This window comes from Primulina eburnea, chromosome 2 (genome assembly GCF_022965805.1).
Source record: "Primulina eburnea isolate SZY01 chromosome 2, ASM2296580v1, whole genome shotgun sequence".
NCBI classification, from domain to species: domain Eukaryota; kingdom Viridiplantae; phylum Streptophyta; class Magnoliopsida; order Lamiales; family Gesneriaceae; genus Primulina; species Primulina eburnea.
Window position 1 is genome coordinate 1,825,988 of NC_133102.1, and position 22,394 is coordinate 1,848,381.

General features: G+C 38.2%; 3 protein-coding genes and 1 pseudogene across 11 annotated transcripts; all 4 read right to left on the reverse strand.

Annotated features, from left to right (window-relative positions):
* Positions 1–71: 71 nt before the first annotated feature.
* Positions 72–2,977, reverse strand: LOC140817836 (ankyrin repeat-containing protein ITN1-like). The gene is made up of 4 exons (XM_073177629.1): positions 2,838–2,977; positions 1,929–2,498; positions 1,324–1,733; positions 72–1,193 (listed from the first exon to the last, which is right to left on the reverse strand). The coding sequence occupies exons 1-4, from the start codon at positions 2,857–2,859 to the stop codon at positions 369–371; spliced, it is 1,827 nt and encodes a 608-aa protein (XP_073033730.1). The 5' UTR covers positions 2,860–2,977; the 3' UTR covers positions 72–368.
* Positions 2,870–8,223, reverse strand: LOC140817820 (pentatricopeptide repeat-containing protein At2g37310). 5 transcript variants are annotated; one of them, XM_073177615.1, is made up of 5 exons: positions 8,002–8,221; positions 5,391–7,441; positions 5,009–5,281; positions 4,070–4,564; positions 2,870–2,985 (listed from the first exon to the last, which is right to left on the reverse strand). In XM_073177615.1, exon 2 carries the CDS (start codon positions 7,374–7,376, stop codon positions 5,514–5,516), a length of 1,863 nt encoding a protein of 620 aa, XP_073033716.1. In that variant the 5' UTR covers positions 7,377–7,441; positions 8,002–8,221; the 3' UTR covers positions 2,870–2,985; positions 4,070–4,564; positions 5,009–5,281; positions 5,391–5,513. The 5 variants fall into 5 exon arrangements, with proteins under 5 accessions (XP_073033716.1, XP_073033721.1, XP_073033718.1 ...); XM_073177620.1 differs by lacking the exon at positions 2,870–2,985 and having other exon boundaries at positions 3,897–4,564; positions 5,009–5,107; positions 5,194–5,281; XM_073177625.1 differs by lacking the exons at positions 2,870–2,985; positions 4,070–4,564 and adding an exon at positions 4,576–4,884 and having other exon boundaries at positions 5,009–5,107; positions 5,194–5,281.
* An 8,508-nt stretch (positions 8,224–16,731) lies between these two features.
* On the reverse strand, positions 16,732–20,980 carry LOC140817841 (soluble inorganic pyrophosphatase 4-like). 5 transcript variants are annotated; one of them, XM_073177633.1, is made up of 10 exons: positions 20,784–20,980; positions 20,402–20,466; positions 19,831–19,972; positions 19,720–19,748; positions 18,666–18,731; positions 18,481–18,588; positions 17,755–17,820; positions 17,557–17,677; positions 17,329–17,410; positions 16,732–17,025 (listed from the first exon to the last, which is right to left on the reverse strand). In XM_073177633.1, the coding sequence occupies exons 1-10, from the start codon at positions 20,944–20,946 to the stop codon at positions 16,983–16,985; spliced, it is 885 nt and encodes a 294-aa protein (XP_073033734.1). In that variant the 5' UTR covers positions 20,947–20,980; the 3' UTR covers positions 16,732–16,982. The 5 variants fall into 5 exon arrangements, with proteins under 5 accessions (XP_073033734.1, XP_073033754.1, XP_073033737.1 ...); XM_073177653.1 differs by having other exon boundaries at positions 20,328–20,466; positions 20,784–20,945; XM_073177636.1 differs by having other exon boundaries at positions 20,402–20,528; positions 20,784–20,938.
* A 273-nt stretch (positions 20,981–21,253) lies between these two features.
* LOC140823982 (type I inositol polyphosphate 5-phosphatase 8-like) lies at positions 21,254–22,393 on the reverse strand (annotated as a pseudogene).
* Between the last annotated feature and the right edge of the window lies 1 nt (position 22,394).

Below are 22,394 nucleotides of genomic sequence, written 5' to 3' on the forward strand. Positions count from 1 at the left end.
AAGACAAATTGCACAAAGTAATTTTTGAGGAAAATTATGATACGGAACGATGGGACAAAAAGGTTCATATATCTCTTGAAGACGTTCAAGTTCAAACCTTGATATAAATTGTGAATGGTCTCGATTCTTGACCCAAAATGGATCAATTCCAAGAACATCTTCCAGGTTTATACATCTGTACAAAACCTACGAAGTAAATAAATAAATACATTGCTCTAGGCGCTTTCTTTTATATAGAAGCGAACCTCGTGTAATCCGAGTCTTGGAGAACCAACCGGTGTCAACTCATATGAGTTCCATTTAAATCATTTTAAACCTTCCTTGATGTCGTCTGAACACAATTATCCATTGCAAAACCATGCATAGCATCAAATAGCATATATCGGGTTGACTTCTGTATCGGTATCTGAGTGTCGCCATGAATTAGTTCCACTCCTCGAATACTTCTCCTTCTTCCTCACTCGTCTTATTCTTCTTGATTTCAACACATAATAAGTCATAGCACTTAGAACCCCTGCCATCGTAACGCCCCCTGTGATGGTAACAAGAATCGCAGCCCACCTATTATGCCTACCCACAACTATATAAGATGAAGCAATGAAAGCCACTGTCGTGCAGACCGAGGCCAACCACATCAACTTATTTATCACCCCAACAACCCGTCTCTCGGATTTTATTTCTCCTCTAACCACAGTAATTTGTACAACAACAACAGCCAATGACGTAAAAAGGGCAATTGCATTAGAAATAAAGAAGACTTTGAACGATGGGTTGCTTACTGTCACTGCCGCGCCATTATCGTTATCTCCTCCTGGAACGGAGAAAATGGCAGCAAAGGCCACAGTGGCAAAGAGAACAGCCACAACGGTGACCGAATTTGTAGCATTGTTGATTCCTTCTCTATGGAGCTTCCTAAGTTCCTTTGCTATACCATTCACGTTTTTGTTTGTTTTACGGGCTTGTTCAAGCTGAGTATGGACGTCTTTCTTGATTTCTGAGACGGTTTCACGAAGCTCATCACGTGGTTGATTCAGTTCATTGGCTCTGACTGCACCGTACTGAGTCAAGCACTCTTTTATTACCACCGTTTCCTCTGATAGAGGGAGCCCTTCGGCTATGTCAAGAGCTGTTTTGTGGTCTCTTGTCAAGGCATTTACATTTGTGTCACGGAGCATTAAGAGCTCATTCACAATCTACAATTACACAGCATCAACAATACTGTAAACTCAGAATAATATCTTGGTTCAAACAACACCTATAAATCGAAAGGCCTGACAACAAATGACAAGAGTGTGCATATTCAATCTTGGAATGATAACTAACCTCAGCTCGTTTTTTCCGAGTGGCTATATGCAGTGCTGTGTTACCGGACTTATCTGGGAGCATCACAATGGCCGCATCTGCATGCAGAAGCAACTTCACGACTGCACAGTTAACGCCTTTAACAGCCATGTGCAGGGCAGTCTGGCCTTTCTTGTCGGTTCTTCTAGCCAATTGAGGGTCCTTCTCAAGTAAAGTTTGAACAATATCTACATGTCCCTGTCGGGCGGCAAAGTGTAATGCATTTTTGCCATTAGATCTCGATATCTCCAGCAAGCTAGGATCCTTTAAAAGCAATTCTTGGACCACTGCTAGATGCCCTTTTGTAGCAGCAGATATGAGAGGAGTTGCATTAGATTGACCAACTGTTTTGCTTAACTCTACATCATGGTCCAGCAGTATCCGAACAATTTCTGTATACATATAGAGACAAAAATGCAGCATTAGATTATTTTCGAATGTAAAGCTTTAAATTTGATCCTCTAAGTCATCCTTGATTTTACAACAAAAAAAAAGCATGTTAACCAAAAGGAAAAGACGTATACGATTTTTTTTAAAAAAAAACATAATATAAAAGCTAATAGACATGTATTCTTATATTCAACCACCATGATGGCCTTGATTCGCTGCAACATGCAATGTATCAAAACCCGACTTATTCTTGATCCTGATTCCTTCTTTAGTAGAATAAGGCAGCAATTCTTTCACCACATCAATGGAACCCTTTTCTGCAGCTTTGAAAAGCGCGGTTTCCCCCAATTCATTAACCTCGTTAACAACAGCAGCCCTAATCTCTGCAACCTCAGCATCAAACTCAGCTGCACTCAACGTCTTAAGCATCTGCTCATTGATCTCGCCTAATATCTCCCTCACCGCCACAATGTCACCCTTCTGTGCTGCCAGATGGAGCTCTGTGTCATTGTGTCGACCCGTGACTTGTTTCACATACTTCTTTTTGCCAGATTGGTCAATTCTTTTGCCCGAATTTGAAAGAACCAATGCTTTACCGGAATTGGAAACAATCAAAGATTTGCCCGAGTTTGAGACTGCCAGCGCTTTGCCGGAGTTCGACGCCGTGAAATATTTGCTGGAGTTTGACACTACTATCGCCGGGGAACGTGGGGAAGGCGAAGGCGTTTGGGGTTCAAGAATTAAGCCCATTTCCAGATCCTTCTCACCTGTTATCAATTACCACAATCAGATTATAATCAAGACACCTGCGCAAAAATTCGGCTGCAGAGCATTCGGGATTAAGAGAAACATCAATTCACGAATAAGTCTCAACACAAGACCAAATCTTAGATGGATCTGTTCGTTTATCACCGAGAAACCCAGCATCCCATAAAAACTCCTATCAATATACATCGACGATTGATTAAAAAAAAATCCTTGAAGACAAAAAAAAAAACATACTTCCCAGCAGGACAGCATTAAGAAAATCAATATATTGACAATCAGGCAATAAAAATAAGGAGCCCAAAAAAAATTATAAGCGTAAAAGATAATCAATCGCGTACGTTCTTCGTTGAGGCCACCCATGATCAAGAACGAAAACCTGAAAACAGGTTGACGCTTCGGGGTTTTAATCGTTTTCCACTTTCAACGACATATAGCCAAAAACTGAGAGGAGAGGCAATTATGTCTTTTCCTGTAGAATCTTTGTATCTGACAAGAAAAAATTAATACAAACTTTACTCAAATTTATATTTTAATATTTCGTTTTTAGACCATTGGGTCCTAAAAGGTAATCAAACAACGTTGACAAATCTTTGTTTTCCAAATAATTAAACTAGAGTTGATATGATTGGATTTAGAAATTTTATATAAGTATTTCGATTTCATCAATAATTTTCAAATTCAAGATTAGAAACTTGAGATGCATAATCAGTGTTCTAAAAATCTCGTTGAAGCTCCACTTAGCTTAAACGCGCTTAAATTTGAAGCTCGACAAAAACGTCCCGCTTCAGAGAAAATGTGACTAAACTATTAATTACATTATATTAAATACAATATTTCTACAATACCGCAGAGCGCAGTGTATTAACGCGTCTAATTTCGGATCGAAAAGTCGTGAGTTCAACTATCACTGTGGTCGTGGTTTACAATTTATCAGATGCGTCCCCAATTGCAAATTTTATTTTTTTTTAAAAAAAAGTTATTAAATGATACAAACTCCACATTCAAGTAGTGCTTGGATTTATTGATTTGATATTATGGACAAATTTAAAATGAATTATCAAGTCATGTGATTTTAGTAGTGATTGTTGTAAGTTTCAAACACATCAAACATAAGTCAAGTTTAAAATTCATTCCTTAGTTATTGAATATTAGAAAATATTCATAAAAAAAAATTCATTTGAACGACAATTTACATTGATCTAAATATGGATTCCTTTGAAAAATATTGAATCTGAACACGCCAATTTCTGTTTTAGAATGTCAGAGTAAAAAATAGCTTATTATTAACTTGATATAAATAAAGTTCAAATTTTGTGATTCTGTCTCCCTTCAATTTCATTGCCTATCACATCAACAAGATTATATTTATATCCAATGAAAACTTATATCGCCTACGTATTAGTCGAAAGGCGATTAAGAAAGAAATAAGAATTTCAAGAGGACAACACCAATCAAAATTCGGGAGGATGAGAGAACGACAGAGACAAGCCACACAAGCTGACATTGCTCGTACAATTTTCCAATCACGAATTAAGTAGAATGAATACTGTTCGAAAAGTGAAGATCCAACCTGGAAAAGGGTTTCCTCTTGGTTACAGGCAGCAGAGTCTTTATCCACAAACGAGGATTCTAGCTCTGGAAGCAGCTTAGAATGTCTCCAATGTAAATTTAACCTTCCGTTTTCTGCAGTCTTTGTTACATCAGATTTCAGGATTGCACGGATTTCATCTACCAACGCGGTCTGAAACATGGGTTGTTTTGCAGATAAGTTAACAATCTTCGCCACCCTTGGTTTCTCCAATTTGCCTAATGAAGAATCTAGATAGTTAATAGGTCAGCAGAAAGATGTTTTGCATCCAGAAACGTCTGCTGGCTGAGTACCTTCTCAGGTTTCACAAGGGTTGAGCTTGTACTCCAACTTGATGAACGACGCTGATTAACAACATGTGATGCTTCCAGATCCTCATAAACATTCTAGCTGCTCAGTTGGACTTTTGTATGTTCAGATACCAATTCCTGATACAATTATTTTTTTTCTTCAATCGATATATTTAGTACAGTTTCCCTGGAGGAAAGACATAGCACAACAATTATAACTTATTTTTTAGTAAAGAATTCCATGGGGGAACAAAATATGCTGATAAAACGAGAGTGACAATCCCACTACAAAACTCTCGCAGACCAAATATGTTTTAGACACAGCACGGACAAAACAAATTTTCAGCCCAATCTCATACGCTAAATTCACGCCTCATCGAGGCAAGAAATATGTTCAACATCTGATTTCATCATGATACTGAGAGTAAAATTTTCGTTTTTTTGTTCAAGTTTTTCTTCGAGCGAAACAGAACAAAGAAGGAGAAACTGTTCAACTTCGTCCTCCTCCTAAATCGTACACGAAAGCTAAAACTTTAGATAAAGACCCAAAAGCAAAACTTATGAATCACATAGTGGGTAGCGAAAGGATCGGAAAATTCAAACGAATAATATCAAAGGAATGAAACAATACCATCTATGCCAGAAGTACTTTTGGACTTCCTGTCTCGAGCTCTCTCCATTTTCCATTCAAACTTTCCAGCAAAAACCAGACAGCGAGAGAAACAAAAATCTAAAATAATTTTATAATGAAAAAGCCTTTTCCTTTCATATAACGAAGCCGAAGTTTCCGGGAAGCATGACAGAAAATGCAAAAACCAGATTCGAATTCTCGGGAAAAAGCTCCACAGCACCTCGAAATCCTCCGCCATTACAACCTGGCTTCTCCTTAGCTCAATTTAAACACCTGCAGCAAAAAATAAAAAAATTAGTCCCCTCGAGCATATCTTTCAATAGTTAAAAAAGACTTAGAAAAAGAATAAAAACGAAATCTGACGTACAATACAACAACATACCGTTGGAGGAATTGATTATGAGAGAGTGTGTGTTTGAGGATTCTAGTGGACATTAATGGAGGACTGCGAGGAGTTGGTTCCAAGTGAGTCATTTTCAAACGAGAGTTTGTAAAGCATCATATATTACACCCGGCTACTACCAGCAACTTTTTTCAACCCCAAGTTATTCAAAGTCTCTCTGACCTTCTCAGCCTCTTCCCACCTACCAGCTTCTGAATACAAATTTGCCATGATAATGTAATTACTCGGATTATCAGGCTCCAGTTCAATTAAATGATCATACACAAACTTTCCAAGTTCAACATCTCCAAATTCTGAAGCACCACTAAACAGTGCACCATATACCTTGGCACTAGGTTCAATCGGCATCTTCTCGACAAATTTTAATGCTTGAGAGAGCCTCCCTGCTCGGCTCATACATACAACCATACAAGCATAATGGTTAACCAAAGGTTGAATCCCATATTTTGGCAGCAATGAATCAAATATTTCCTGAGCTTTATCAAGTAGCCCACCACGAGCACAAGCTGCCAATACAGCAGTAAATGTGACTTCGTCTGGTTTTGTCTTGCCCATCAACATCTTATCAAATAGACTAAGTGACAAGTTAGCATCTCCATGGGTTGCATATGCAGAGATTATCGATGTCCAAACAATAACACTCCTAATTTTACTAAGATCAAATACCCTTTGTGCTCCACAGAGAAAACCCAGTTTGGCATATGTATCGATGAGGGCAGTTACCACATATATGTTATCATCACAACTGATTTTGATAGCATAAGCATGTATCTCTTTTCCTCCTTTCAGGTGCGAGACACAAGGGATAGCTGGAAGTAAACTCGAAACTGTCACACAGTTAGGTTTACAACCGAGAACTTGCATTTGACGAAATAGGTCTATAACCTCGTCATATTTATTGTTCTGAACTTGACCAGAAATTACAGCATTCCAAGTACTCAGAGCTGGGTTCCTAATTTTCATAAAAATCATCATAGCTTCGTTGACATGACCATGAACCATATACCCAGATATAATAGTGGAATAACTTATTTCATCCTTTTCACTCATCTCCCCAAAAAGTTCCTTAGCGTAGTCCAAGCTACCACATTTAGCATACACTGCTATAATTGCATTACAAATTGAGAGATCCATTTCGATCCGATTATCAATCACATATTGATGCACTTCCATCCCAAAAATGAGATCATTAGACTGCGCACAGGCATGCAAAGTGCTAATAACTGTAATAGCATCGGGCCTCAACTCTTCCGAATCCAACATTACTTTATACAAATCCTTGCATTCCTTGTAAAACCCACCTCGAGAGTATCCTGAAATCATTGCATTCCAAGACACTAAATCCTTCTCTGGCATTTCATCAAACAATCCCTTTGCTGACAACAGATCATCAGATTTAGAATAATAAGTCATCAACCCATTACCTACAAAAAAATCCGAGCAAAACCCTTTCTTCATGACATAACAGTGAATCATCCTAGCCAAAAGGGGTTCTTCCGCTACCACTTCCGACATCGCCTTCAGCACACAACTCATTGTAAAGGCATCAGGTTCGACATGGGCCAGACCTCGACAAACATTTTTCTCTGACAAAAGTGAGAAAAACTGTGTCAATGTTTCAACATGATGATTGTGTGCGCAGTATGCGATGAGGAGGGCGTTAAACGCGAACGTGTTTTTTGAAGGAATAAGGTCGAACACTCGACGGGCACGCGAGAGGTTATTTGTTTTAGAGTAGAATGCGATGAATTTAGAAGCGAGGAAGTTGTCGGCGGTGGCAGACAAGAGAACGAGGCGGGCTTGCAGCTGCTTAGCTTGGCAAAGCATGAAGCGGTCTGTACAACGTTGGATGAGGTGGGCGTAGAGTGTGAAGTTAATGGGATTGTCATTGTTTTGGAGGAGGGCTTGAATGGCTTGGCGGTTGAAACTGTTTGCGGCAGCAGACAATTTACTTGTCTGATTCATTCAAATGATTGGTGGAGATTCGGTGAAGTGAATATTTTTACATGACCTGCAAAGACAAAGATATCCTGCAGAATAAACGGGAAAAAATGTTATATTTCTTGGTATTTATTCTAAAATATCGTCAAGCTCTAGTATAGATCATTTAGTCCACCGGGACATTAACAAAACTCTCTTTTTCTCTAGCCCTGATAGATCAAATAAACACTTAATCAAGACTTTTTCTTTTTTCATCACATGTTTGACTAAGAGGCTTCCGATCGGAGTATACTTCAATAACAATCAAAACAATAATTTACTGATATTATCATGTTCGCTATATCAACATAATGATGATAAGAACAATAAGCATACATCACACATTATTCTCCAATGTAAAATTGTTTTAAAAATATTTAAAATAAATAAAGAACAAAATTCAGAGTACTCCTTCAAATAATCTGATTTTTTACCAGAAAAAATAACAAAATGATGTGGTCTACTTCACAGTGATTCAAGTCGGACAAGCTTGCTTGCTTCGAAAATTCCAGTTCGCAAACCATGGTTGTACTATTTGTTACATCAAAGATCATAAAAATAAACTAAAATATTTTCAACGAAAAAGTGAAAATAGGTTGTTGAGATGTACCTTGAAAATTGACCTAATATAGCTGGAATGGACCCTCCGTAAAATCATCAGACTCCAAGTTGAAGAAGCTTTGATAAAACTTAAGGGAAGACAAGGGTTGAAGCTTGCACCCGTGTGTGACAACCAATCGATATCGAAGGTCGGTGACACAGTGTGTCCCGGCAAATCGCCGGCCGCCAAGGAAGACTGGAAAGTCTCATACGAGTGAAGAGTGTCTTCAGACTGAAATTGGACCAAAATCAACTATTTAGGGTACCCTTATTTTTTTTAAAACTAATATCACAAAAAATTAAAGAAAACTTACAAAACAAAAAAAGCCCAATATATAGGGTACCCGAACTCAATCGGGCACGGGTATCCAGAATGCTGACTGACCCCGACCCGAACATGACATGTAAAACCCGAACCCCGAGAACCCGATCCGAGACCTACCTACCTCTGAAGGTACTATTTATATTATCAAAACTTTAGGGAGCGTTTAGATTTTATTTACGGTAGTTTGAAAATTATTTCTTGAAACATTGTGCATATTTGTGTTATGACTTATGCTGGAGGTCGTTTAATTTTTTAGCAAGAATTCTCCCATTCGAAGGGGCCAATTGGACCCGACCGTGGTAAAGTTTGAATCATACAATCACCGAACCGGAAAATGATTTTACCATACATGTTCAAATTCATTTTTTTATAATTATATAATACTCTCTTCCCTGAAAAATATGAGTTCCAGATTCTTATAAATATGATATACGAATTTTTTATTTTGTATTTATGTTAGAAATTATATTTGTGAGAAAAACCATTCTATTTTATTTCAAGTTCATAGTTGACAAGAACATCAAGTTAAAAAGAATAACTACTTCTATCAGATGAAGATTCTCAAGTTTTATAACATTTTTTTAAGTAAAGAAATTTCAAATTGAGTTCAGTTTAACAGAGTACCAACTAAATTCATAACACTATAATCATGAATAAAATTGGCTCCTGGAGGTGATCGACTTGCGGAGGCATGGTACTGAGAATCAATGAAGCTTTCTTATCCCAAAGGCATAAGATGCTTCAGGCAATGAAACTTTATGGGAAGAAGACACATATCCACTTGTTCTTCTCCTTTTTCAAACATCTTTCTACCTTTTCTCTCTTGTAGATATTCAACTCCGGGATAGATAAAATTTAATCTACTCATCTTTTCCCAATGCAGTGCTAAAACGGGAGAGAGGATATGTATCCAAAAACAATTAGAATTCTTACGAAGTTGTATTTCATTTAGTCTATGCAGATATCATTGCCAAGCTTTTCAGAATAAGAAGCAGTGTCCTCGGAAGTTTGTTGCAGATATAGTTAAGATCAGGAAGGTTTAAGGTTTTGTTACTTCAATCTATAATGCAAGAATTAGGCCTTGTACCGAACAGTGAGCTAGATTTCGCTTATTACCTCACTTGGTATGACACTGAGTATGACTCCATTCGCTATGGAGAGCAACTTTTACCATCTCAAGAAGTATATGATGGTTATGGTTCCAACTTTGAAGAAACTGAGGATTACTCTTCAAGATCATTGTATGCTGACAGATCGACAGACCAAGATTTTAAAAGTATGGGAAATGCTGAAATTGGCAGTGGGAATTGGTTTGGAGAATATGAATCTTACTTTGGTGTCTGTTGGGGAGGAGGTGAAGCCTATTTGGATGGATGGTATCAAGAAGACAGCTCGTATCAAGAACAGAAGGATGGTATTTCTAGCCGTAGCAATGATGATATGGAGCAGGATTACAGTGAAAACCAAAGGTTTGAGTATGGTGATTTTGATTTTGAAGATGATGGTGAAGATTTTCACTACCAGGGGAGTCCGGAGTTTCAATACAATAGCAGCTGGGATGAGTGGGAGGAGACGATACTATATGAGCAAATCTTTGGTGATTAGCAGATCCCACAAGACTTGACAATCGAGATGGTAAGATGTTGTGATCTTTTATCTCCACGTTATATGAATAATGTAACATCCTGTAAGATAGAATATTGCTTTGAAGAACAGATTCCATTATGTACAACCAAATTTCTCGATTGATTTCTTCAATTCAATCTCAAATCATGCGTCAAAAATGAACTACAAGTAGGTGGAATTACTAAAATAACGCGCAGGTTTGTGATAATGTCCATTCATCAGAGCCTACATGGTGGTGAAAGTCTTGCAAAGAATAGCACAAAGTGGAAGTATTGTGAGCATGTCCATTCATCGACCGAGTTATAGAATCTTGAGCCATTTAGACCGTTTGATAGTTCCGTCTATTGGCCAGACTGCGTTTAGCAGCACAACATTTTGAGTATTTCTAGATTCTTTGCAGAATTTGGGAACTCAATTCCTACAAACGGAGACAAACATAATTTTCACTAGATTACTTTCGAGAGCTCGAGGGGACACCCGGAGTAACCAAGAATCTGGTGGATATCAATAAGTGGTGGCAAAAGAGAAAAGATCCTCGAACGGCCCTAAACTATCCTTCAGAGATGCGATAAATGAAAGTATTATTTCAACGAGAAAACTCAAATATAGACTCCAACCAGTCATCCTCATTTCCAAATTTGGGGGGAGTTTTTGCCACAGGAATGATAATCACCACCATTTTCCGGAAGATCGATAATTCACCTAGAGGCCTGACCCGATGCCCACCTAGGCCTTGGAGGTATTACCTCAACATGACCTACACTGTTTTGGATCGATCTCATAATAATATCCTCCTCGTAGGTCGAACTCAACCGGTTTAATACTCTAAAATTAGAGTAGCGTGTTATTAACCGAATGGCAGATGCAAAGTGCTTACTATTAGGTAACGATTGATTGATATTCAACTACAATTAAGGTATTTTCTACTATTAGATAATGCTTGAGTGATGCTCTAATACAATTAAGACTAGAATTAAGGTATGTTCATTTATACTAAAGAGTAGCCGATGGGGATGAAAAGTGTCACCGCGATATTCATTTTCACCGTTGTCGATGATCATAAAACAACATACCTTGATTATAGTTGAATCAATCAGCCATTACCTAATAGCAATCAACCATGAATTTTCACCGCCATTTCCCGCAAAGTTCTCGGTGGAATTAGGGAGGAAACAGGAAAGTTTAACTAAATCCACAATGGTCTAGCACATTCATATAATATGATCTCACCAAAAGACTAACGGCCATGATACAGTAATGACGCAATCTTCTCTTTAAAATCCGGTTTGAGAGACTAAAGATTAAAAAAACCCAAACCAGACCAACTATATGCACATTGTTGGTCCCACGTGCGGAATTTGAGATAATAAAACCCGAAAATAAAGAATAAAATGGACACCGAGATTTACGTGGAAAACCCCTAAAAATTATTAGGGTAAAAACCACGGGCAAGATGAAAAGAATTTCCACTATAATATTTTGTGGTGTACAACTCACTCACTGTGTTTCCAAAGAGAACACAACTCTCTTAATACAGGAGAACAAACACCTCACAAATATTATAGAACTAAGCACTCAAATGCTATATGAGAGAAAACTCGAAGAAGGGATGATTTCAGAATGAAAGGAGGAGCTCTATTTATAGAGCCCCTGGACCGTGTGAACAAAGAAATTGCCTCGCAATTTCATCACGCAATTTCATCTGAAATTCTTCTGCGGCTGCAAATTAATACACGTTTTAATTTTTTTTCCTTTGACTATTCAATAGTCTGCCAAGCCCCACATATTAAAAATTCTTGTCGACATTTCTCCCACTTGGAGATTTGATTTAGAATCAAACACATCTCCACACATCCTTTCAATCTTGCCATTACCTGCTGCTTACGTTTCCGCTAGGCCACTTGAGGATCTACACCACTCAAACTTTTCAATGTTCACTGGCTTTGTAAGAAAATCAGATATGTTGTCCTTTGTATGAATCTTCTGCATATCCACACTTCCTTCTTCTACTACTTCCCGCACAAAGTGAAATTGTACTCCAATGTGTTTCGTCCTGGAATGAAAGGCTGGATTCCTTGCGATGTGCAAGGCACTCTGACTGTCACAAAACAAAGGAACATTCTTTTGTTTGTGCCCGATCTCCTCCAATAACCTTTTAATCCATATTGCCTCCTTGCAAGCTTGAGTAGCTGCCATGTATTCTGCCTCTGTTGTAGATAACGCCACAACTGTCTGCAGTTTTGAAACCCAGCTTACTGCTCCTCCTGCAAGCGTAAACACATAACCAGTAGTAGATTTCCTCTTATCAGGATCACCTGCATAATCTGAATCGACATAGCCCCTGAGTGTAAAATCTGATCCTCCATAACATAATGCAGCATTCGAGGTACCCTTGATGTATCTAAGGATCCTCTTGACAGTGCTCCAATGCTCTCGTCCAGGATTCGCCATATACCGACTAACTGCTCCCACTGCTTGAGCAATGTCCGGTCTTGTACATATCATGGCGAACATCAAACTCCCCACTGCTGATGCATATGGTACTCGAAACATCTCCATCCTCTCTGCTTCACTGCTAGGACACATCTCGGAGGATAACTTGAAGTTAACAGGAAGAGGGGTCGATATTGGCTTACTATCTTGCATGTTGAAGCGTTGCAAGACTTTCTTCAAATAATTTTTCTGGGAAAGCCAAATCTTTCTGTTGCTTCTGTCTCGGTGAACTTGCATCCCTAGAATCTTGTTTGCTGGTCCCAAGTCCTTCATATCAAATTCCCTAGCCAACTGTGCCTTTAATCCTTGGACCTGATCTTTGTTGGGGCCTGCTACCAACATGTCGTCCACATACAACAGTAAAATGATATAATCATCATCGGACCTCTTGAAATACGTACAAGGGTCTGCAATCAATATGTTGTATCCAAGGCTCATGATATAGGAATCAAATCTCTTGTACCAATACCTCGGCGCCTGTTTGAGACCGTACAGAGATTTGTTCAACCTGCAAACCAAGTTCTCTTTGTCTTTTTCCGCAAAACCTTCTGGCTGGAGCATATAGATTTCTTCTTCAAGATCTCCATGAAGAAACGCCGTTTTCACATCTAGCTGTTCTAGATGTAGGTCAAACATCCCACACAATGCCAACACTACTCTGACTGTTGTAAGCCGAACCACAGGAGAAAATATCTCATTGAAGTCAATGCCTTCTTTCTGAGCATACCCTTTTATCACCAATCTAGCACGATACCGCTCCACTTGGTTATTGCCATCACACTTGATCTTATAGACCCATCTGTTTCCAATGGCTTTCCTTCCTCGTGGTAGTGAAACAAGATCCCAAGTTTTATTCCTGTCTAATGCCTCCAACTCTTCTTGCATTGCTATCATCCACAAGGATACATCCGAGCTTTGAGTAGCCTCGTGGAAACTCGATGGCTCACCATCCTCTGATAATAGACAATATGCAATGTTGCTTTCAGTGACATAATCTGAAAGCCAACCTGGTGGTCTTCTGTCTCGAGTTGACTGCCTCACATTGGAAATATCAGACTCAACATGTTCTTGTTCTTCGTGCTCTGGTACTGCTTCACAAGAAACTTGACCTTCGTCTGTCTTATTCTCCACCTGAAATATAGTAGTTTCTGAATTCAGTGTGCCTTTGTCTCCCTTTACTTTATCTTCCTCGAAGATAACATCCCTGCTGATGACAAACTTGTGAACAGTAGGATCCCACAAGCGAAACCCCTTTACTCCATCAGCATAACCCAAGAAGATACATTTTCTGGATTTCGAATCCAACTTCGATCTTTCTTGCTCATTGTACAGAACGTACACCGGACTTCCAAATGTATGCAAATGAGAATAATCTGTCGGCTTCCCGGTCCACATCTCCATCGGAGTCTTCAGATCAATCGCCACTGAAGGAGAACGATTGATAATATAACAAGCGGTTTTGACTGCTTCCGCCCAAAATGATTTTTCTAGACCTGCAGTCCGCAACATAGCTCTTGTTCTGTCCAACAAGGTCCTGTTCATCCGCTCCGCCACTCCATTCTGTTGAGGTGTGTAAGCCGTCGTGAACTGTCTTTTGATGCCCTCATGTTGACAAAATGCATCAAACTCATCACTGGTATATTCTCCTCCATTGTCAGTCCTCAGACACTTGATTTTCTTTTCAGAATCAAGTTCAACCCGCGCTTTGAAATCTTTGAAGATCTGGAAAACAACTGATTTCTTCTTGATTGGATACACCCAACATCTCCTAGAGAAATCGTCAATGAACGAGACAAAGTATCTCGCTCCTCCTAGGGATACAACCGGTGCTTGCCAAACATCCGAATGAATCAGCTCCAATATGCTTTTGCTCCTGGCAGTAGAAGTGCCAAACTTTAATCTGTGTTGTTTACTGGTAACACAGTGCTCACAAAAGGGTAGTGACACTTTTGTAAGTCCCGGCAGCAGCTTCCGTTCTGAGAGAATTTTCAACCCCCGTTCTGACATATGCCCGAGCTTCCTATGCCATAACACTGTCAATTCTTCTCCCGAACCACTTGATGCAACAGCTAGTTCCGCCTCTTTGTGTGTTTCTCCCATAAGTACATACAGATTTGAAGCAACCTTTTCCGCCTTCATAACCACAAGCGCGCCTTTTACAATTTTCATGATCCCTTTCTCGATCCGAGTTTTGCACCCGATGTCATCCAATTGCCCCAAGGACAAAAGATTTTTCGCCAGTCCTTTCACATGTCGTACCTCCTGTATGGTGCGAATGGTGCCATCAAACATTTTAATTTTGATAGTACCGACCCCAGCGATTTCCAAGGCATGATCATTTCCCATGAATACAGATCCTCCTGAGACTGGTTCATAATGATCAAACCATTCTCTCCGAGACGTCATATGCCACGTCGCTCCTGAATCCATAATCCATGTGTCACAAAATTTGTGCCTGCCTTCTGCAACTGTTGTCGCTTCGCTGAATAATATTTCACCACTGCCTGAAGTACTAGCCACATTTCCTTGAGAGCTTTTCTCGATACTCGTACACTCTCTCTTGAAGTGCCCTTTACCGCCACATTTAAAGCAGTAAATATTTTTCTTCTTACTTCTGGACTTTGATCTACCTCTCCTTTGGCTCCCACTGGAGTCACGGTCCATAAATCTTCCTCTTATCATCGGTAAAGCCTCTGCCTGCTTCGAAGTTACCAACCTGTCTTCCTTATTCTTGCGCCGGCTTTCTTCTCCGATAACCGCAGTTAAGACATCGTCGAATCTTAGAAAGCCCATAAGAATATTGTTGGTAATGTTGATGATAAGTTGATCGTATGAATCTGGTAGACTTTGAAGTAGAAGCTCCGCACGTTCATTTTCCCCTATTTTATGCCCCATGGAAGTGAGTAGGGCAAATAGAGTATTTAGTGTGTTGATATGGTCGGTCATCGATGAAGATTCCGCCATCCGAAGAGTATAAAGCCTTCTCTTTAGGAAAATCATATTGTGTAGGGACTTGACCTCGTACATCTTTGTCAGAGTATCCCAGATAACTTTGGCTGTTTTTATCTCAGAGATACTTGACAAAACTTCGTCAGCTATAGCCAAGTGTAAATTGGCAACAGCATTATCACTCATCTCATTCCACTTTACATCGTCCGCCATTTCCTCCGGTCTATCTCCAATAGCCGCCAAACAATTTTCTTTTCTTAAAATTGCTTGCATCTTTATTTTCCACAACAGAAAATTACTTCCATTGAACTTTGTTATCTCGTACCTTCCCGCCATTATGTCTACAACAATTTTATAGACTGGACAAAATAATCCCACCTTAAATAAAAAATCTCGAAAAATCTTTTCTGATGTGGAAGATCAGTCTAGGCTGCAACCACAGAGCATACTCAGAATTTTAAGAAATTTTAAACCAAGGCTCTGATACCACTTGTTGGTCCCACGTGCGGAATTTGAGATAATAAAACCCGAAAATAAAGAATAAAATGGACACCGAGATTTACGTGGAAAACCCCTAAAAATTATTAGGGTAAAAACCACGGGCAAGATGAAAAGAATTTCCACTATAATATTTTGTGGTGTACAACTCACTCACTGTGTTTCCAAAGAGAACACAACTCTCTTAATACAGGAGAACAAACACCTCACAAATATTATAGAACTAAGCACTCAAATGCTATATGAGAGAAAACTCGAAGAAGGGATGATTTCAGAATGAAAGGAGGAGCTCTATTTATAGAGCCCCTGGACCGTGTGAACAAAGAAATTGCCTCGCAATTTCATCACGCAATTTCATCTGAAATTCTTCTGCGGCTGCAAATTAATACACGTTTTAATTTTTTTTCCTTTGACTATTCAATAGTCTGCCAAGCCCCACATATTAAAAATTCTTGTCGACACACATCAATGGAGAGGAGAGGATTAGAAGGGCTTAATGTGTATTTAAAAAATCACACAAGAATTTTGAAATCAAAGATACTTGATTGTAGGCAATTATGAGATGAACGACTCTTGAAAATTTCACGAGATGCATGTAAATGTTTTCTCAAGATGCGTGTAACTGCGGACGAAAACAGTACAAAAAGACAATAGTAAAATCTGGGACTCTAAGTTTGACATGCACTGGTTCACTAAATGCTCTCACGCCAAAACACATTTATTTTTGGTTGTGCAAATGCCCAAATGACATTCAACTCCGTTATTCAAATGAATTTACGGAATAGTACGTTTTAAGACCAAATAAAGTAAGATATCATGACTAATTGAAGACGGCGGATTGCATAAATGGAAAGAAAAAAAAAGGATTTGTCAATCCAAATCTCGCATAGCAAATAAAAATATTATGTTTATAGGGTTTACATTGACATCTTCATGGAGAATTTTACTAAAACAATCTATGAGGTGATGAATTTCCGCCATCATATAATACCTGAAAAACAAAAAGCCTTGTACAGATTTTTCTTACCAAAGAAAGACGCTGAAATAATCAGTTCTCGATATAACGATCCACAGCTCTTCCCTTTGAAGTGGTAAGTAATTTACCGTCGTAGGTTCTCCACGATATACTCTGCGTATAAGTCCCTGGAGGTGAAAAGTTTTTAGGGAGTTGAATAATTTACCAAATACATGACCTTGAAGAAAAACTAAATAAGCACCGTGTATTTTGTCTTGAAAGTTTTGATTTAACCAACAAAATTAAAATGTTTTTTTAACAATTTTAAAATATTAAAAGTTAAGCATAATCTAAAAAAAGTAAATATGTATTAATTAAAGTTACGTGTGTGATGGATTAGTTTAGGAATTAAGAAAAGTGCTTTATCAAAAAAGTGATTAGTATTCCACCATCTTGCTTTATTATCAGTACAGACATTCACGATCACTTACATGGAACCCTGGATAGCTTCGTAAGCATTTGAGGCTGGAAGAAATTCATCGACTGCAACATCCTTGTTCTCGTTCTTCTTGTCTGATTGATAGTTAAGATAACAAGTAAATGCGGAGTCCAGTATTCATCAATGTACAGAACACATCTTGCAGTCATATAGTGAAAAACCAGAAATCATTCGGTCAATAGAAAAATCTGCAACAGATATCGATTATCATGAAGGATACAATCCTCAAAAAAACGGCGGATCTCAGCTAAGCGATGTGGTGGAAGTTCTTTGATGTCTGTGTAATGCCGATATTCAGGATCATCAGCACAGACAGCAATTATCTTATCATCTTTCTCCCCCTGTTTCCAAGAACAAGTTTTAATTCTTTTTGTTTCAAGATACTAGTATGATTATTGTCAAAATTCTGTTAGTGTACCTGATCAATCATGGGCATAAGACCTATTGCTTTTGCCCTGAGAAAGCACCCTGGAAGAACTGGTTCCTGTTTTATATTTGCAGAATAATTAAAAGATGAAACATTAATTCCAACTTCCAAAGTGGAAATAGAAATTCTGTCTTCCATCTCTATTATCATGTTGAAGATTCAACGATATAAAAGCTGATGCCAAAACTCAGAAGATGTACATTAACCAGTGAAACCTGTGCAAGTACATTAACCAGTGAAATTTTAAAAAAAATAGGCCTGTGCAATCCCATTTCACATAACATAGGTCTTAATCTTCATTTCTACCTTGAAATGCTCAAAGGCGCTTGATTTACATTGTTTCGTATGTAATCCTTGAAATGAAATGAAGTTGTTTGTGCATAATTTTCTTAAAATGTGCCACTGCATTCTTAGTGTTTAAAGGTCCAAGCTATGGGATTCGAGGAGCTAAATGTGCAACCATTGCAAGATAAAATCTACTCATATCGAAAATCATATGATCACTGTGCTTGCCACTGATATATACAAAAGCACACACTTGAGCGTCCAAGTTGCATGTGATAGCAAGAAGCCAAATCATGGAACTTGTTTTACGAACAACCACTCGACTTTCATGGTAGCGCATTTTTTAAGCAACAAAGTCCAATATTTCCTAGAAAATTACAAACAATCCACATGTTCAAAAAGTATCTGAAGGTTTGGGAGAGAACTGCATACCTGCATTATGACCAAAACATCCATCGGGTCATTATCTTCACAAAGAGTGCGGGGGATAAAGCCATAGTTATGGGGATACACAACTGATGAGTAAAGAACACGATCAACCTGCAGATGCCAACGAGTCTTAACATATATAACAATAACCCAACATAAATCGAGGTACATGCAGATAGGCCTAGTACCTTGATAAGACCTGTGTTCTTGTCGAGTTCATACTTCACCTTACTACCCTTACTTATCTCAACCACCTACATGGATTAAGCACGGTAGTTTCATGCATATGTGATGCAATGCGAATCAAGATTTTCCAACATAAAGCTGAGCTGATTTTGAGTGCAGATTATTGATACAATATGCAGTAAACACAAAGAATGACCAATCCACATGTTAAGAGTCAATCTCAATAACATTGCATAGCTACTGAAACTTAAAAACGGTTAAAATAAATTCAAATCCAATTTAACCAAGTGAGTGCTGATTCCAATAAAAATGTATGGACTCCACAGCAATTTAACCGGTGGATGTCGATTCCGCGTGATTTCAATCCAGATACATGAACTTTGAAACAACTCTAAAACTTAATGCCTCGATTTATCAAATTCGACGTGCAGGAGACGAAAGAGTGCATAGAAACCTAGTTTGAAAAAACGAAAGTGATATGTTGACCATTGGGCATCTAAAGCAGTATAGTTGTAAAAGATGAACATGAACAGAGCAAGTCTCACATGGGAGAAAAAAGTACCATCTAAATACGAGACGAGAAAGAGAGTATATGAATAGAAGTCCGGGATCAAAAAATAATAACTTCAAAAATATGAAAAGTCTAGTGAACTAAGGCCGGCCCATTCTCCATGCAAAGTGGACTACTAAAAGGAAAGTGTTGACAAAGCTAAAGGTAAGAAGTGTTCAAGGTTGGTGCAGTCAGAAAAAGGTATCCATTTTTCAACCATTGAAAAGTTGAAATTTCCAATTTCCCAAAATCAAAAGTTGAAATACATTGTAAGCTGTGATCTTCAAATCACATCTACAATATGCTAAAATCTTACAACTTTCTTGCACGTATGTGAAGTTCACATGTGCTTGAGGCGCGACGTGAAGGACACTTTTTAAACTTGAATACTCAATTTGCATAAAAATTCAAGAAAAAAGGAGCAACCCTGTTTCACATGGTTTCGGCTCTAAATTATAGGGCCAAGTAAGAAAATGCAGGAAAAAACATCAGTTCAATAGCCATACACAATTGAAAACAATTGGTGCTCCAGGTCCTGCATAAGAAAAAAGAAAGAAAAAGATCAAATTTATTTAACTTCATGCTTTTTTATGAGGATATACATTAAAGTTACATACCTATCTCAAGATCATGCCAAGGATGAGCAGCCACAGCTTTCCTCGATATGGAAGACAGAATTCTTTCATTAAGAGGTGAACGTGATAATTTTTGAGTATCAGATTTGATTGACTTCTCAATAGGTGGAGCCATAGCAGCAGACTGCAAAGAACATTGTTAAAGATAAGCTCCTAACCAAACCATAATGTGGTGAGAATATATATGGGAAAAAGCAGATGTAAATGACGAATTATTAGCAGTTGCAAAATTCATGAAAAATGCATAATATTGATGTTTGAGGAACGAAATAAAAAGGGAACGTTAATAATCATGTATCAACCACTAGCCATCGTTATATTGGACTGGGTGAAACCGTAAATAAGAAATCAAGAGTAAAATTTAAAAACAAAGACGAACTTCAACAGTAAAGAAACTGGACAGACAGGAACCAAAACATTTTGAATGAATGCTCGAACATTTCAAAATAGCATTGGTTTCATATGACTTTTATAAATACCTCAACAGCACAGAAGTTACCGCCAACTACAAGGTATTGAGGTAAAAGAGGAAAAACTCAAAACAGGGCCTAACTGTAAACAGAATCAGCCTCAAATATTCGGATGGATCAGAGAGAGAGTGCTCAACTTCATGCATGTCTAAGAATTCGATGCCGTCAGTACGTTCTCGTTAGTCGTTCCAAAGGAGTCCATAAACAATTCTAACAAACCAAAATGAGCGTGTAAACAAAAATAGCTCCAAAAAACATTATCAATCAAAGCTTTCATTAGACACTTGAAAAAATGTGCATATTCTGATAGCACAAAATTAGTAAGAATAAAAACGGTTGAAATGGATTGGAAAAGATATATAAGCGTACGAGGATAGAAATCGAGCACAAATCATCACACGCATGATCCTAAATCCGCAGAAAATACACAACAATGTTATGAATAGATCCAAATATAAACCTTACCTAAAACGACCAGCGGATGCTGAGCAGCACTGAAAGAGAAACTTGAAGAGAGAACAGAATATAAAGCAGGAAGGCGAATACAGATGTTTATGGAGGAAAAACAGATGGAAAACCCAGAGAGAGAAAGCAGTTGAGTAAAGGAGAGTCGCAGATAGCAGTGCATTACGCGTTCCCTCTGTCCCCATTTAAAGAAGGAAAGTGGAATTTGGCCGTGAAAAATCTTGCTTACGAATAAATTTGTGGAATATGAGAAGATTCTCTGTGGGAAGTGGGGAATGTGATGTTGTGGGCCCGGGAACGTGGTGGATTCTTATTGGCTGGTTTGTTGTCTTTATGCCACTGGGGATTCGATGGGACCGATCGTGTCAGAGTTTATAAGTCGAGTTAAATTTACATTTTTGAGTTAGTGGAAAGATATTTAAAACATAAAAAACATTTTTGAGTTAGTGGAAAGATATTTAAACCATAAAAAGACGTAAACTAACTAAATCTAACCAAACAATATGTACTTCAAGTTCAGTCCGTGAATACCTTGAGTTTGGTTTTTAATATGTAGGTTTATAATGTTTTATGAGTCTTGCTCGAGATCGGTTCGTTAAACAGATAATTTTGCGTTTTGACGACGAGGTTTGCACGTTGTAATGGTCGGAGTTGGCGAGGTATTTGTAAGTCGGAGCAAAAGATATTTGCCCTTCTTTTCATCCATTGAATACTCGACTAGCCTTTTGTTCTATACTCAACTGCAGTTTATTAAAATAATTAAATGAAATATTCGCTTCGAATTGATTTATTTAAAATGATATTTTGTAATATTAACTTTAAAAAACCGGAAGGCTAAAAAAAAACAATTGAAGTTGATGATAGACAGTTAACACACCTGATCTTTCTCAAGCAGTGCATGCCAATCTTTCCTTCGGAGTAGCTCATATGCATCCTCACTGATTGATGCGAGACGATAGTTCGAGTCCCCTAGCCAAATTATAGGGCTACATCACATCAAAGAGGCAAATTCAATTACGTCAAATTGACCAAATTAAGTCTATTTTTGTTTTTATGTCGCTCGTGACTGGAAAAGCATTTGAGGACTAAAGAAAGAAACACTAATACTCACTCCCGATGCCAAGTGAGCGCACACCAAGCAAAATGTCGTCCCATGCAAGGTGTCATGCTAATTGAAAGCAACAAATACAAGAAAATATATATATCTTGATATTTATGAAGATTAATGATTTATTTCATTATTATTTTGTTTAGTTATATATAGGTGAAAAGTGACAATCTACTTACCTTATTCCCAAGGCATCCCAAAATGCCTCTTCCAGCGCACGAAATCTTCAAGCCGATGATATATATATACTCACACAAATCTTCACCAACAAATACACACAAAAAGATCCAAACCATCTGTTTGCTCGCAGCCAAACAGTACTTACGGTGATAGCGGGTGTCAGAGTAGGTGCCCAAAATAAGCCAACTAGCTCAAAAATAATTAGATTAACAGTATATGCTCCTACGAAAAAAGGAAAAGAAGAGTAAAAAAACTCTCAGCATTTGAGCACATTACACGTCAAGAAACACTTTCGATCATCCAATGAGACTGTCCCGATCATG

Bases quoted from the DNA above. Each gene is read 5' to 3' on its own strand.
- LOC140817836 (XM_073177629.1), bottom strand. From the start codon at position 2,859: ATGGGTGGCCTCAACGAAGAAC. The intron at 1,734-1,928 runs GTGGTTGAATAT...ATATGTATACAG, and splicing joins AGCGAATCAAGGCCATCATG to AAATTGTTCGGATACTGCTG. The intron at 1,194-1,323 runs GTTAGTTATCAT...GTGTAATTGTAG, and splicing joins CTCGGAAAAAACGAGCTGAG to ATTGTGAATGAGCTCTTAAT.
- LOC140817820 (XM_073177615.1), bottom strand. From the start codon at position 7,376: ATGAATCAGACAAGTAAATTGTCTGCTGCCGCAAACAGTTTCAACCGC.
- LOC140817841 (XM_073177633.1), bottom strand. From the start codon at position 20,946: ATGCACTGCTATCTGCGACTCTCCTTTACTCAACTGCTTTCTCTCTCT. The intron at 20,467-20,783 runs GTAAGGTTTATA...TCGAATTCTTAG, and splicing joins GCATCCGCTGGTCGTTTTAG to ACATGCATGAAGTTGAGCAC. The intron at 17,678-17,754 runs GTACACTAACAG...TCTTGGAAACAG, and splicing joins TTATGCCCATGATTGATCAG to GGGGAGAAAGATGATAAGAT.